The sequence below is a fragment of the Heloderma suspectum genome, chromosome 1, assembly GCF_057233095.1.
Source record: "Heloderma suspectum isolate Gila_16-S chromosome 1, 16-S_ref, whole genome shotgun sequence".
NCBI lineage: Eukaryota > Metazoa > Chordata > Lepidosauria > Squamata > Helodermatidae > Heloderma > Heloderma suspectum.
In genome coordinates this window covers 417,739,435-417,755,739 of record NC_139458.1, presented here as the reverse complement: position 1 = coordinate 417,755,739, position 16,305 = coordinate 417,739,435, and the positions used below count along the sequence as shown (strand labels likewise).

General features: G+C 44.4%; 2 protein-coding genes across 5 annotated transcripts in view; one reads left to right on the top strand and one right to left on the bottom strand.

The window, feature by feature from the left end:
• ABHD12 (abhydrolase domain containing 12, lysophospholipase) overlaps nucleotides 1-12,111 on the bottom strand; it is a 71,859-nt gene extending 59,748 nt beyond the window's left edge. For 2 of the 4 annotated variants that reach the window (XM_084829170.1, XM_084829173.1), the window contains exon 1: nucleotides 5,661-5,958. In XM_084829170.1, coding sequence (XP_084685296.1) covers nucleotides 5,661-5,851 — 191 coding nt within the window. In that variant the 5' untranslated portion in view covers nucleotides 5,852-5,958. Of the gene's footprint in view, nucleotides 1-5,660; nucleotides 5,959-11,436; nucleotides 11,508-12,028 lie in introns of those variants that run through there. The other 2 variants (XM_084829172.1, XM_084829171.1) reach the window with 2 other exon arrangements.
• Nucleotides 10,924-16,305, top strand: part of GINS1 (GINS complex subunit 1) — a 32,844-nt gene continuing 27,462 nt past the window's right edge. The window contains exon 1 of the mRNA XM_084829177.1: nucleotides 10,924-11,007. Within this exon, the coding sequence (XP_084685303.1) occupies nucleotides 11,005-11,007 (3 nt within the window). The 5' untranslated portion in view covers nucleotides 10,924-11,004. The remainder of the gene's footprint in view (nucleotides 11,008-16,305) is intronic.

Here is a 16,305-nt window from a genome sequence, read left to right as displayed (position 1 = left end):
TATATCCCCATACCAAAAAAGGGAAACACTAAAGAATGTTCAAACTATCCAACAGTGGCACTTATTTCACATGCCAGTAAGGTCATGCTCAAGATCTTGCAAGGTAGATTCCAGCAATTCATGGAACGAGAATTGTCAGATGTACAAGCTAGGTTTAGAAAAGGCAGAGGAACTAGAGACCAAATTGCCAATATTCGCTGGACAATGGAGAAAGCCAGGGAGTTTCAGAAAAACATCTACTTCTGTTTTATTGACTATTCTAAAGCCTTTGACTGTGTGGATCCTAACAAATTGGTGGTATGGGGATACCAAGTCATCTTGTCTGCCTCCTGAGGAATCTGTATAATGACCAAGTAGCAATGGTAAGAACAGACCACGGATCAACGGACTGGTTTAAGATTGGGAAAGGAGTACGGCAGGGTTGTATACTCTCACTCTATACCTATTCAACCTGTACGCAGAACACATCATGCGACGTGCTGGGCTTGATGAATCCAAGGCTGGAGTTAAAATCACTGGAAGAAACATTAACAATCTCAGATATGCAGATGATACCACTTTGATGGCTGAAAGTGGGGAGGAGCTGAGGAACCTCATGATGAAGGTGAAAGAAGAAAGTGCAAAAGCTGGGTTGCAGTTAAACCTCAAAAAAACCAAGATTATGGCAACCAGCTTGATTGATAACTGGCAAATAGAGGGAGAAAACGTGGAGGCAGTGACAGACTTTGTCTTTCTAGGCACAAAGATTACTGCAGACGCTGACTGCAGCCAGGAAACCAGAAGACGTTTACTTCTTGGGAGGACAGCAATGACAAATCTTGATAAAATAGTGAAGAGCAGAGACATCACACTGACAACAAAGGTCCGCATAGTTCAAGCAATGGTATTCCCTGTAGTAACCTATGGCTGCGAGAGCTGGACCATAAGGAAGGCTGAGCGAAGGAAGATAGATGCTTTTGAACTGTGGTGCTGGAGGAAAATTCTGAGAGTGCCTTGGACTGCAAGAAGATCAAACCAGTCCATACTCCAGGAAATAAAGCCAGACTGCTCACTTGAGGGAAGGATATTAAAGGCAAAACTGAAGCACTTTGGCCACATAATGAGAAGACAGGATACCCTGGAGAAGATGCTGATGCTAGGGAAAGTGGAAGGCAAAAGGAAGAGGGGCCAACCAAGGGCAAGATGGATGGATGATATTCTGGAGGTGATGGACTCGACCTTGGGGGAGCTGGGGGTGGCGACGGCCGACAGGAAGCTCTGGCGTGGGTGGTCCATGAAGTCACGAAGAGTCGGAAGCGACTGAACAAATAAACAACAACAAACAAGTGTGGGATGAGGTACAAGCAGCACATTAAAAAAGAACACTGAATTGGGCACAAAAGGATGCCAGAAAAAAACCTATTTGCCAATGCACAATGTACACAGAAGACAAAATTCACCTTTTCAAGAAAGTCTTTGCATTACCCGCCCCCTCCCTAGTTCCTATACTTTACTGTAACTAAGCCAGACAACATGTAGTTGAAATAGTCACATCATTCTTCTCCTGCTTACCCATGCATCCATTCCCTCCCCACATTTCCTGTGTCTATTTTAGATTGTAAGCTCCTTGTGGTAGGGACTTATTATACTTGGTCTTTGTATATAAACCACCAACAATAATCCTGCCACTATACATATAAACTGTGCATTTGTTTTTGTAGCAAAAGATAATTAAAGAAGAACTGGCTATGATAAGAGAACAAGCTGTCTCAGAAAAGAGTGTTTTTATTACAGACCACTTGCAAAAAGGGCAAGAGATTATGCCCTCTGTACTTCACTTACAGACAATGAGAAAGTACACGAAGGATGCTATAAAGGCTATAGATGGAAGAACAAAACATATCAGCTATTTATATCAACCTACTCAAGAGCTGCATTCAGACGTATCATTAAACAATGGTTTAGCATTATGAGAAAGAGCCTCCACAAGCTGCTGGCTTGTGTACTCCCTCCTCCCCTGCTTTAGCTTGGAGTCCTCCTCCTAAGGTCATGGCAGTGTCTATGGCCTCAGGAGCGGGACTCCAAACAATCCTATATTCCCTGGGACACTCTACCAGGGACCATAGGATTGCTCTGCCTAGCAGCTCAGATGTGGATACCAAAAATAAATGGCTGAACCGCCACTAACCTAAGGGAATGTTGTCTTGTTACTATATTGGGGAAGTGCCAAGATGACTTCCATGGACTAAGTGATGCAAAACTATTCATTTATTTACAGCACTTTTAACCTGCTCTTCAACCGAAAATGGCTTCCAGAGTGGTTTACAAAGATTAATAATAAGATAGTCCCTACTCTCAGGTTTATAATCTAAAAGACATGACACAAAAGGAAAAGGGATTGGGAAGTAAATAAATAAAATATTAATGGTGTATACACTTGGAAGACTAGATGCAACGCTGATTGAACTCAAATAGAAACTGAACACAAGATTTACAATAGCAAAAGTAATTTCATCAATATTAGAAATAGACAAAAAAAACTAGAGACAAGTAGGTGAATGCTGAGCCAAGGGAAAAGCCTGCTAAAGTTGCCCTGAAATAGCTCAGTAATCGTGAATATTTAATTTTTAGATATATTAAGCCATAACACTATGTGACTGGGAAATAAGTCTTAATGAGACTCAGAGAGGCTTACTTCCAAATAAACATGTAATGGACTGCACTACACATTCTACAAGTTTTTCTTGAGTTATAGTTTAATTTGTTGAGAAGTGATCTTTTTGCAAGAGATGCTTGGATTGTTGTGTGAGTCCCCTCATAACATTTGATTGGGATCAACAGTTGACAGAGTGGTGAATTTGGATGTGCAGGTACCCAGGCTCAAATTTATTCATTTTTTATGAAATGTATTACCCACTTTTCATTATAAAATAATCCCAAAGCTGAGTACAACCAACAAAATCATACGGCATCAACCATCAAAACCTCTGTTAAGCTTTGAAGATCACTAAGGGCACAATCCTATACATGTTTAGACAGGAAAAAGTCCTACAACTCTCAGTATACCCCAGCCAGCATTGCTGCCTTGAGGGATGCTGGGAGTTGTAGGACGTTTTTGTCTAAATATGCATAGGATTGCACCCTAAGTGGTGTAGCTGGATTGGGTTGGTTCCTCAGACCAAACTTGTTCATGGGCTGCTGTTAGAATTAAGAAATAGAAAGTTGTAAATCACTTGCAAACTGTGAAGTGTGAGAAAAAAAAGGCAGACAGACAGACAAGACCAGATGGGTAGGGGAAGAGGTGGTCAAAGGCTGATGAGTAAGTGATCAGGTGAAATTAGAAAAGGCTTTGCTGATGTGATGCTGAAAAGAGATTTCAAGTTACTTAACTACAAGTATTTCAGTTCACATGGTTTGTGAGCCACAATCCTCAAACTAAATTATTCCCTAGCAGTGCTACTGAAATTACTCCTAGGATTGCAGCCAAAGTAGGACAGGCCGGGGAGGTTGGGGGATCTTGTATTACATATGAGATTTCATTCATCTTTCCTGCTCTGTCTCTAGCATCAGAGAGAAAGGTTAGCACTTAATGACTCCTTGAGGTTTGAAGGGTTGTGGGGATCAATGATCAAAGCTAGCAACTTTCCTTCTCCTCTGGAATCATGGTATGAATAGTTAATACTTCTTAACTAGTCAAAGAGACAAAAGCTGAATTCAGTAGGCCTTACTTCCAAATAAACATGCATACGACTTGACTGAAAGGCTCATAATGTTCTGTTCTGACCTCCAGCACCTTTACCCCTATACTGGTGAAGGAGCTTATCCTAAATTGTCTACAAAGTGACTGAACATAAGAAGAGCCATACTGAATCAGATCAAAGACCTATCTAGTCCAGAATTCTGTTCACACAGTGGCCAACCAGCTGCCTATGGAAAACCCACAAGCAGGACATCAGTGCAGTAGCACCTGCCCCTGCTCATGTTCCCCAGCAACTGGCATATTGAGGCATTCTGCCTCCAATACTAGAGGAATATATAGCCATCATGACTAGTAGCCATCGACAGCCTTATCCTCCATGAATTTACTCATCCCCTTTTAAACTCATCCAGGTTGGTAGCCATCACTACACCTTGTGGTAGTAAATTTCATAATTTGACTATGTTCTGTGTGAAGAAGTACTTCTTATCTGTTCTGAATCTCCCACCATTCAGCTTCACGGGATCATGCCAAGTTCTAGTATTATAAGAAAGAGAGAAAAACATATCCTATCCATTATCTCCACACCACACATAATTTTGTACACCTCTATCATGTCTCCCTGTACTTGCCCTTTTTCTAAGCTAAACAGTCCCAGACACTGTAACCCGTCCTGAAGACAACTTTCCAGTGGTAATGTTATTATAAGCCTGTATTGCTGACAGGCAGATTCAGGATAGAAAGAGGGTGGAGAAAGGAAAAGCTTCCCTGTTTCCTCCTTTTAGTTAAGGGTGCATAAAGTAACAAGGTAAAGGTGCCCCCAACCAGTCGTGTCCGACTCTAGGGCGTGGTACTCATCTCCATTTCTAAGCTGAAGAGCCAGTGCTGTCCGAAGACGCTTCCGTGGTCATGTGGCCGGCGTGACTGAACACCGAGGTGCACGGAACACTGTTACCTTTCCCGCCGAGGCGGTACCTATTTATCTACTTGCAATTTCTTGCTTTCGAACTGCTAGGTTGGCAGGAGCTGGGACTGAAGACAGGAGCTCACTCCATCATGCGGCACTCGGGTCTCGAACTGCTGTCCTGCGGACCTTCAGGTCTGCAGTTCAATGTCTTAACCGCTAAGCCACCCTAAGGGTGCATACCGTTTAGCATTTCTGTAAGCATTTCAGTCTGTATGTATTCCATAATAAAGTTGTCACCAAACCCACAAGGTATGGAAAGCATTCATGTCAAAACATAAGTAAGCTGATTTAGATTTATAACCCATTACCATTTTGCAACCATGTAATGGTAAGCTAAAGCCAAATTCCATTAGATTTCAACTAAAACACCTCAAATATATGTTTTCCTCATACAAAGGACCTTAGCCCAGGCCACCCCAGCCCCCTTCCCGCTCAGTATAAAGATCTTGCAAATCTTAAATGTCCGTTATCTTACACACCCCCTTCTTGGCCTGCAGTCGCAGTGGGTAAACCCATTGCAGCAATAGGGGAGGGAACACCGTGGAGCAAAGGTACAGGCGCCAGGGAAGGCCCCCGACCCCGCGGCTAATAAACTGGACAGTCCCTTCAGACTGGGCCTCATTGTGTAGCAGGGGCTGCCCTCGCCCCCAGCCCAATCCAGCCAGCGTGACAATTAGTCGACAATAGGGAAAGGCGGATGACGGAGGACCAGGGAGAAGAACAGCGCCAAGGGCACCTCGCTGTGAACCGCCTAGGCCGGCTATGCGGCTTGCGACCGACCTCTGGAGAGGGTTGCCATAGCGATGCCAGGGCCCGGGTGGGTCTGAGGGAGGGGGAGAACGGATGCGGTGGCGATGCCGAGCAGGCCGCCCGTTGCCATGGAAACGACAAGGCCGAGATCGGGCTCGCAACGGTCGCGGCGCCAAGGCAAGGGCAGCGAGGAGAGCGTTGCCGCGGCGCCCAGCAGGTGGGGGTTGCCATAGCGACGCGGCCTTCCCTGGGTCGGGGGTCTCTCACCTGCCGAGCGTTCGCTTCATGCCAGAGTCACCGGCGGGCCGGGCGCTACCAGACAAACGCAGACTCGGTCTCAAGCTAAAGCCCTTGTCCAGCTGCGGGGATTGGGGAGAGGAGGGAGCGGCAGCTGACGCCGGAGCCGAGGAGCCGAGGCGTTCATGCTCCACCGTGACGGACTCGTTCCGCTTTCTCATGCCGGCGGTGCCAACGCGCGGGCGGTGCCAGCTCCGCTCGCTCCAGGGAAGACGCCTCCGTCCCGAAACCGACGCTCCCTTCACCTACATCATATCAGCCACAGCCCGGCAACCCAGAGACTAGCGGCGCCTCCCCGGCGCTACCAATCGTAGGCGGCCTAGAGTCATGTGACCGCCCTGCGCGGTTACGTCTCAGCGAAGGGTAAAAGGACTCCCCCTCCCCGGTTGTTTTGCCCACGACAAAGATGGCTGATGCGCTGTAGGATGCCCGTGTATGATGAAAACAAACCTTCCCTTGTCACTCTTCCCCCCGTCACCACGCATGCGTATAATTTTTTTTTTGTTCCATCTCAACTCGCAGCTGTCTTGGTGCCGGGCACGCTAACACATGTGGCTATCTTGAGTGGGGGCGAGTGAAGATGCACTCTTTTTTCTTTCTTTTTTTTACCTGGAAGTTGTGCTTTCTGTCTGTCGCTGGGGTTTTATTTGTTTGTTTGTTTATTGTACTTTTAAGCTGCCCAATAACCCAAGTTCTCTGGGTGGTGTACAATACATTTATATTTGTTGTTGTTGTTGTTCAGTCGTTCAGTCGTGTCCGACTCTTCGTGACCCCATGGACCATAGCACGCCAGGCCTTCTTTTCCTGCGCTCTCTCCCGGAGCGTGCTCAAGTTCATATTCATTGCATCCGTGATGCTATCTAGCCATCTCATCCTCTGCCGTCCCCTTCTCCTTTTGCCTTCAGTCTTTCCCAGCATCAGGGTCTTTTCTAGAGAGTTTTCTCTTCGCATTAGGTGGCCAAAATATTTCAGCTTCAGTATCTGTCCTTCCAATGAGCACTCAGGGTTGATTTCCTTTAGGATGGACTGATTTGACCTCCTTGCAGTCCAGGGGACTCGTAAGAGTCTTCTCCAGCACCACAGTTCGAAAGCATCAATTCTTCGGCGCTCAGCCTTCCTTATAGTCCAGCTCTCACAGCCATACATTACTACTGGGAAAACCATAGCTTTGATTAGACGGACCTTGGTCGGCAAGGTGATGTCTCTGCTTCTTACTATGCTGTCTAGGTTTGCCATAGCTTTCCTCCCAAGGAGCAAGCGTCTTTTAATTTCATGGCTACAGTCACCGTCTGCGGTGATCTTGGAGCCCAAGAAAGTAAAATCTGTCACTGCTTCCATTTCTTCCCCTTCTATATGCCAGGAAGTGATGGGGCCAGATGCCATGATCTTCGTTTTTTTAATGTTGAGTTTCAAACCAGCTTTTGCACTCTCCTCTTTCACCCTCAACAAGAGGCTCTTGAGATCCTCTTCGCTTTCTGCCATTAGGGTGGTATCGTCTGCATATCGGAGGTTGCTGATAATTCTCCCAGCAATCTTAATTCCGACCTCTGATTCATCCAACCCGGCATTTCTCATGATGTACTCTGCATATAAGTTAAATAAGCAGGGTGACAATATGCAGCCTTGTCGTACTCCTTTCCCAATTTTGAACCAATCGGTTGTTCCATGTCTGGTTCTTACTGTTGCTTCTTGACCCTCGTACAGGTTTCTCAGGAGACAGGTAAGGTGGTCTGGCACTCCCATCTCTTTAAGAATTTGCCACAGTTTGTTGTGATCCACACAATCAAAGGCTTTAGCGTAGTCAATGAAGCAGAAATAGACATTTTTCTGGAATTCTCTTGCTTTCTCCATGATGCAGCGAATGTTGGCAATTTGATCTCTAGTTCCTCTGCCTCTTCTAAACCCAGCTTGTACTTCCGGTGTTGCAGAACCCAGAGTCAGAGAGACCACGGAGTGAAGGAAAAAGAGATTCTTTATTTAACGCGCGGGCTTAAGGCTGGAATCATTTCCAAAGAGCCAGAAGCCCCGATTTACATTAGCACATTGGTTTTATAGACATTGTGACATATATGAAATGGCTCCTCCTCTCCCTCCCGCATGGGGTTGCAATCCTCAACATTTCTTCTCTTAGCACTATTGTTTATAATACAAGAACTGGGTTATAGGGTAGCCATGATAAGGAGAGAACAGAAGAGAACAGCAGAGAACAAGATATACAGTTGTATGACCTTTGACAAGATAAGGAATTCCTGTGTCTCGTCAGCTTACAACAATATATTCAAGGGAGAAAGAGCTCAGCAAGAACATGAAGCATGAGACTGCATGAGGCTACTTAGTCTGACCTCTGATATGGCTGCTACATTCCCCCCTTAAATGCATAATTTCATTACAATTATAGCATTTCTGATAACTATACAAAGCTTTTTGTGACATACATATTACTTAGCCTTTTGTTGGGCTATTAGAGCGTAGAGGGCAGCAGTTTTACTAGCTGAGACATAAAACAGATTGGTTAAACAGCGCATAAGACAAGGAACGCAGAGACATATTACAATTTTTAGTTAGTTGGAGTGCTCGAGGCTGCCGTTGACGGATTTTCTCGGGCTACAGGGGAAGAATTGGCACCAGTTTAATTGGCGGCTGAGGCAACATGGGTGGTTATCAGACAAGTTGGCAGGAATGAATGACCAAGTGCGGGAATTACATGTCTAAAACCATCCATGAGGCAAAAGTATGTGGGCATCATTAAAAGATATGTTTTGAATTTTATTTCAGTGGAAGGGGGCCAGGGATAGCTTTATATTTTCTGGAAAATTTTTGACAATTAAGCATTCGTGCACACGTAGCATTTGTTTCAGCAATGATGGGGGTGCGTAGAGTGAACTCTGTAGGGGGTAGGATCTTTGCAACCACGCCCCAATTAGCATTTTGGGAATAAGTTAAACTTACACCATAAACTCTTAACATGGTATCTTTTTGAATTTTCCCAGGATGTCTACAGACAGGTATTAGGCAAGAGCTAATAAGCCTGTTTGCAGGTATACCTCTTGGCAAACAAAAATGTTTTACTCTCGTGATGTTAGCCAGGTGAAGCCAGTAATTATCAGCAAATCCCTGGGACAAACTTTCTCTTTCAGGGGCTGGCCCCCCTTTTTGCACCTTATTAAGGAGACACAATGCAACACTACTAACACTACAACACGCATGTTTGATCTTCTTTGGGATCTGACCGTACGCTGGGCAGCTATTCACCTGGCAAGCTGCAGTAGGGTCTAGTCCCCTTCTTCAATTCTCCAGTTGCAGGTCTGACCGTACGCAGGGGGACAGTTTCCCGGTGTGTCCACAGTAAGGTCTAGCCTGAGTCTTCTTACTGCTTTTTCAGAATGATTTTTAAAGGATTTTCAGGATTTCTGTTTACAGTCTACTCTCCCCCTCTCGCTCTCTTGACTCGTGTCCAATGTATCCAGGGTTTAACTCTAGCTGCTTTCATAGCTGCGGGGGTGGAAAGTATGACAGTTTTCAGTCCTCTCCATCTGGGAGTCAAAGGGTTATTTTTCCCTCTTTAACTCATACTTTAACTCTTGGTTGGAACGGATGAGCTTCTGTGATGGGAATGGCTTATTTTTTTAAGACAAAGCGGCGCTGGGCTTGAAGAACTTTGCTCAGTGTTTGAACTTTTTGTTTAAGGCTAACGTTTGCTTGCTTTTGATGCTGCTCCAGTGTCAATTATGAAGTCAATGTCACGGCCCCTCACAGTCAATGTCACGGCCCTTCTCAAGCTGTCTCCCTCTTCGCCCATTCTGGCCTCTTTGGTTTTTTCCTTTGTGTATTTGATTTATTTTATTTGGGCATTCATGCCACTAATGTCCATCTTGTCCACACTGGGCACACTGGTTCTTTTTTAAGAATCTTCTGCCTCTGCCGGGTCTTCTTCTTTTTTTTTTTTTCGTTTACGTCTTCTTGGGCCTCTGGGTCAAGGGGGGTGTACTGGCGATAGGCATTTGAAAGATGCTCCAAGTACGCTCTGGGGCCTCGGTGGCACCTTGCAGCACTTTAGACACTTTGGTCATATTAATTGACTTCTTTATACCTGCCTTTCATGGCTTCTAACAGCAGGGTTTGATACTGGGTGAGGCGCTCTAGCCCAACTTGTGTTTTGGGATTCCAGCAGGGGGGGGTTACTTACAAGGAGACTTTATTGGGTAACTTACAGCACACAGGCGTACTTAATTTTTGGATCAGACAGCTTCTCTGAACCACGAGCTATTGCACTAAATGGGTTTTTATACTATACATGTTACCCATGAGGCAGCACAACACTAGCAAGCATTTTTAGCATAGGCTAGAAGTGTTTGGTTCTCAGGCACAGCTTCCTGTAAACAACTTCGCTTCCCAAAGTGCTTGATAACACTTTTTATTTATTAGTATGGGAAGACAAATTTTTTCTCTTTTTTTTTCTTTATCTTTGCTGATCTGCCTGTATTGCAGATCATGTTTCAAACTTTTTATATAAAACTTTCTGATCTATGCACCAGCCTTGTTTCTTTATTTGTCTTTTTTAAGTTAAACTCACTTACTTAAACCTTTCTGCCTTACACTAGTCCCAATGACACACATTTGGGATAGGCTCTTCTTCTCCTTCTAGTTAGATTTTCTTTATCTTAAAGAACTATTACATTATTGTGGCTACTTTACCCCAGGTAATAAGCTCCAGGCACAATCAGCTGCTTTTAATTTACCCTGGGGGCAACTATGGCCACGCTTCTTTTTTATAAATGTTTTTTCTTTGCCTCTTGCCTTTTCTTTCTTTTTTCTCTCTTCTCTATCTGTCTTCTACTTTCTCTATTCCTTCTTTTCTACTTGCTTTTGTCTTTCTTTTCTTGTCATCTATTGGGAACCACACTTAGTATCATTTGGAGTTGCAACTAACACTAATCTGCAAATATCACATATATTTTATGATATTTAAGAAATCATAAAATATACACAACAAACTTTTTCTGCAATTTAACACAATGAATGGAAAACACTTCTTGCATGGTAAGGCATGATGGAGCAGATCCAGCAATCATACTGGTCTTCTGGCTGAAAGCTCAGGGCTCATTAAAATCAAGGGACGGGCATACCCACACACGCAGAGTTCTAGGTCACCATTTTTGCATCGGCAACTCTATGCTGCATGAGTTCTGGCAGAAGGAAATCTAAAAGTCACAGATCAAACTCAGCCTGCTGTACACTGAGCTGACTACAAACACAGACACATGGTCCACAGCGATGAGAGTTCAAGTTTATCAAAAGCTTCACAGCACTGTCCATGGCAAGTCTTTGACAATTTAAAATTTTAGTTCATGTGCAGAGTGTCTCTAAAAAGCCTAGATGATGATGGAGGCAAACAGTGAAGGCTCTGGGCAATGAAGATGCGATGTTTCCAGCAAAGGCTCTCTACTTTTGCATGAGTTTAAAAAGGGAAAGTGTGGCCCTACACCCCTTTTGACAGACAAGGGCCTTTAACTTTTTAGCAAGGCCTCTGTCTAAACAGAGCGGCACAGCTCAGCTCTCTAGCCGTGACGCTTTAACCTGGGCAACTCCTCTGTAAATTTTATTTTACTTCTGTCAGGTTCTCTCACAGACATTTTAAAAACTTACTCTTTTTTTTTTCTCTTCTAACCTGGTACACGAAAGCACTGAAACACTGAGTGCCGAAACTCAGGACGCTGGGGGGTGATGGGCATCGCTTTATACTTGCATTTTTCAAGCAGCCATTAATCTTCGGGGAGGCGGTGGGGTGATTTGCAGGACTTCAAAGGCAAGCTTCTCAGTTTGTTTGTATTTGTAAATCCCAAGCTTAAAACAGGACACGATGAGGTACAGGGCAGCTAAATTCTTGCTTTGGCACGGGCAACAAATAACTCGGGTCAGCTTTCTTCGCTGGGGTCTCAAACAGGAAAACAGTCTTAATTTAAAGTTGTAACATCACTGACAGCGTCAGCCAGCCAGCTACACAGATCTCATTGTTTTTTAAGACAGTTGCTCCAATATCTTCTTTTCTTCTCAATCAGGTTGGGTCTCCCAGCTTACACAGTTTATTGCAGCTTCCAGGAGCATGGCAGTAGCGTGATTTTGGCTTGGCCAGGAACATGCTGTCTGGTTTCTCGGTCTCTTTAGCACACACACTTAGGCAGTGTAACACTGGACACTCAAATCAGTGAGATTTCTTCATTGCAGGGAATCCCACGGCAAAAGCTTAATGGTTACGCTCTTCAGAAATCATATAGCTGATGGTCAGTAGCTACAGGCTCTATGCAATTTTAACACAGTTCAAAGCTAAACACGGCTACCTTGACAGAGATCTTCAACGTGGTCTCTCCGCTTTATTCTGCTTTGGGACAGTCTTATGGTACACTTTTCACTCGAAGAGGGGTCTAGCCTGTGCTCTGGGGGCTGATTCTTCACCTTTATTTTCTATTTTGCCTTCATCTTCTGGGTCTTCATTTTCAGTTTCCATTTCTTAGGGATTTCATCTCAATTAGGCGAGGTGATGATGTTGCACAACTCAGAACGTTGTGGGCAATTTTCCTGCCCCCCCCCCTCTCGGCGCGCTAGGCTAACAGCTACTTCTTCGGCCTTACACTCTCATGCTCCCACGCTTTGTTAAAAGCCAGACTGTCCTGCAACATTTTTCTAATTAACAGCCTCAGATCTGGTTTTTTTTTCTCTCAGCTCGACCTTGAGCTTTTTGCTGTTTTCTCTCTCTATTCTGAATCTTTTTTTAAAAAAAACCTTTTTCCTTCTTTGTTTGACATACATCTCAAGGGGGTGCAAGGTTTGCTTCCCCCACCACCCATAGCCTCCCTCCTAAATTGAAGACATACACAATTAGGGAATGGGAATTGGTCAGTGAGTAAGGGGTCTCACTGGCCGACACAAGAGGATTTTTCACACCACGCACTTTGCTACTGGCCTGGGCACCCGGACGGTCAACGGTATGCGTCAGAAACCGCAGTAGCCACTCACACAATCATCAATCTCTCCACTACATCCATATGTCCCTGCCACCCACTTTTCCCACTTTTTACCAGAGCGGAAAACGGCTTCCCCAGCTTCCTCAGCTTCCTACTGAGTACTGGCGTGCTAGGTACTGGCGCCCACTCGGGGGTGTGATCAGGCCCCCCTTCTACCCGCAAGGAGTAGGTTCTTTTGTATACGTATACCACCAACACTGACCTTCTTCATAAGGCGGGGCCCTCTTTTTTTCTGCCCAGTGGCCTTTCTCCCTAAAGGTGGGGCCCTCTTTTTCCCATATACTTGCCTTTCTCCTGAAGGCTTCCAATGTGGGTTTCAACTCAATTGCAGCTGCGATATAGGCAGGGCTCAAGTTCCTTCCTCCGCTTCCCAAGGTTCTCTTGCTGCTCGCTGCCGTTTGGGCGATCCCGGTGCAGGCTTTCTCCCATTCACTCGACAAAAAGGTCGGTGGCGCCAAGAAAGGGAGGCATGCGCCGAGCTCGTCCTCCCGGTGCGGCGATCAAGAGCAGGCAACTGCCACCTGTCTGGCTCAGAGCCTGCCACATCCGAGTCACGGCACCATTTATGTTGCAGAACCCAGAGTCAGAGAGACCACGGAGTGAAGGAAAAAGAGATTCTTTATTTAACGCGCGGGCTTAAGGCTGGAATCATTTCCAAAGAGCCAGAAGCCCCGATTTACATTAGCACATTGGTTTTATAGACATTGTGACATATATGAAATGGCTCCTCCTCTCCCTCCCGCATGGGGTTGCAATCCTCAACATTTCTTCTCTTAGCACTATTGTTTATAATACAAGAACTGGGTTATAGGGTAGCCATGATAAGGAGAGAACAGAAGAGAACAGCAGAGAACAAGATATACAGTTGTATGACCTTTGACAAGATAAGGAATTCCTGTGTCTCGTCAGCTTACAACAATATATTCAAGGGAGAAAGAGCTCAGCAAGAACATGAAGCATGAGACTGCATGAGGCTACTTAGTCTGACCTCTGATATGGCTGCTACACCGGTAGTTCTCGGTTCGCATACTGCTGAAGCCTAGCTTGTAGGATTTTGAGCATCACCTTGCTGGCATGTGAAATGAGCGCAATTGTGCGGTAGTTTGAACACTCTTTGGCGTTGCCCTTCTTTGGAATTGGAATGTAAACTGACCTTTTCCAGTCTTGTGGCCACTGTTGAGTGTTCCAGATTTGTTGGCATATTGAATGCAGCACTTTAACAGCATCATCTTTTAGGATTTTAAATAGCTCAGCTGGAATACTGTCATCTCCGCTAGCTTTGTTGTTACTAATGCTTCCTAAGGCCCACTTGACTTCACTCTCTAGGATGTCCGGCTCAAGTTCAGTGACCGCACTCTCATGGCTATCAGGGACATTCAGATCTTTCCTGTATAGTTCTTCTGTGTATTCTTGCCACCTCTTCTTAATCTCATCTGCTTATGTTAGGTCCCTGCCTTCTTTGTCCTTTATCATGCCCGTCTTTGCACAAAACGTTCCCTTGAGATCTCCAATTTTCTTGAAGAGATCTCTAGTCTTTCCCATTCTGTTGTTTTCCTCGATTTCTTTGCATTGTTCATTTAAGAAGGCCTTCTTGTCTCTCCTTGCTATTCTCTGGAACTCTGCATTCAGTTGGCTATATCTTCCCCTTTCTCCCTTGCTTTTCGCTTCCCTTCTTTCGTGAGCTACTTGTAAAGCCTCATCAGACAGCCACTTTGCTTTCTTGCATTTCTTTTTCTTTGGGATGGATTTCGTTGCTGCCTCCTGAACAATGTTACGGACCTCCGTCCATAGTTCCTCAGGCACTCTGTCTATCAGGTCTAATCCCTTAAATCTATTCCTCACCTCCACTGTATATTCATGAGGGATATGATTTAGGTCATACCTGAACGGTTTAGTGGTTTTCCCGATGTTCTTCAATTTCAGCTGAAATTTTGCAAGAAGCAGCTCATGATCTGAGCCACAGTCAGCTCCAGGTCTTGTTTTTACTGACTGTATGGAGCTTCTCCATCTTTGGCTGCAAAGGACATAATCAATCTGATTTCGATATTGACCATGTGGTGATGTCCATGTGTAGAGTCGCCTCTTGTGCTGTTGGAAAAGAGTGTTTGCTATGATCAACATGTTCTCTTGGCAAAACTCTATTAGCTTTTGTCCTGCTTCATTTTGTACACCAAGGCCATGCCTGCCTGTTATCCTGGTGATTTCTTGACTTCCTACTTTAGCATTCCAATCCCCTATGATGAAGAGGACATCTTTTTTTGGTGTTAGTTCTAGAAGGTGTTGTAGGTCTTCATAGAACCGATCAACCTCAGCTTCTTTGGCATCAGTGGTTGGGGCATAGACTTGAATTACTGTGATGTTGAATGGTTTGCCTTGGATTCGTACTGAGATCATTCTATCATTTTTAAGATTGTACCCCAGTACTGCTTTTCCCACCCTTTTGTTGACTATGAGTGCTACTCCATTTCTTCTAAGGGATTCTTGCCCACAATAGTAGATATGATGGTCACCTGAATTAAATTCGCCCATGCCTGTCCATTTTAGTTCGCTGATTCCCAAGATGTCGATGTTCAATCTTGCCATGTCATATTTGACCACCTCCAGCTTACCTTGATTCATTGATCTGACATTCCAGGTTCCTAAACAATATTGTTCTTTACAGCATCGGATTTTCTTTTCACCACATTTTTACATTTATATAATATATATTAATTTTATTATGTATTATTATGTATGATTAATCTTATTAGTAATATGTACTATAATATAATATATGTAATATTTTATAATATATTAGAAAATCTGGTTGCTCTTCTCTTAAGACCAGAGGTGGTCTGTGTGGTGCGGGCCACACTTTGCATGCACATTGCAGGCAGTTGTTCCTCATAAAACTTGAATGGAAGGTAAAGGTCATCTAACTCAGCCTCTGACAGTAGCTAAACTATCCCCAAGAGACTAACAGCAAGATTCTACATGTGCTCCCTGTCATTAAATGCCCTGTCATCTTACTCTCCTCCTCTGTTGTTACATTCAGGGAGTGGTTAGGTGAGAGAGAGACAAAGGCAGCTTGTATTTCAGCAGAGTTGATCGAATAACCCTGCTTCCCTTCTCTCCCTTCGCTGCAGCCTGATGAAATGACTGTGGCTAGATAACAGTTGAGAAAAAGGCAGAGGCAGCTGGTCTTTTTAACTATTGTACAGATTTGTTATGTGTCACAGTGCAAGAGCATGCATGTTTACTGGACATACTAAAAAGATTGACAGAGAAAGGCCATTGAAATCCATTAAACCCAGAGTGATTGGTTGCTTATACAGTGGATATTAGGAACCATCCGCAAATGGACAAACAAAATAAGTATTGCCATGATGACCCATTGCTAATGATTGCCAATCAGATCTATTTAGGACTGAGGTGCAAAAACCATGGTCATTTACCCAGTGTGTCTTTAACATCCATTGGACTTACTTCCAAGTTATCATGTTTAGAAGGCCGATCCTATGCTGTGCTAGGTATGCCTTAATGGGAACTGTGACAGTAGCCTATAGTACCTTAAATACTAAGGGCACCATCCTATGTATGGTTAGGTAGAAAAT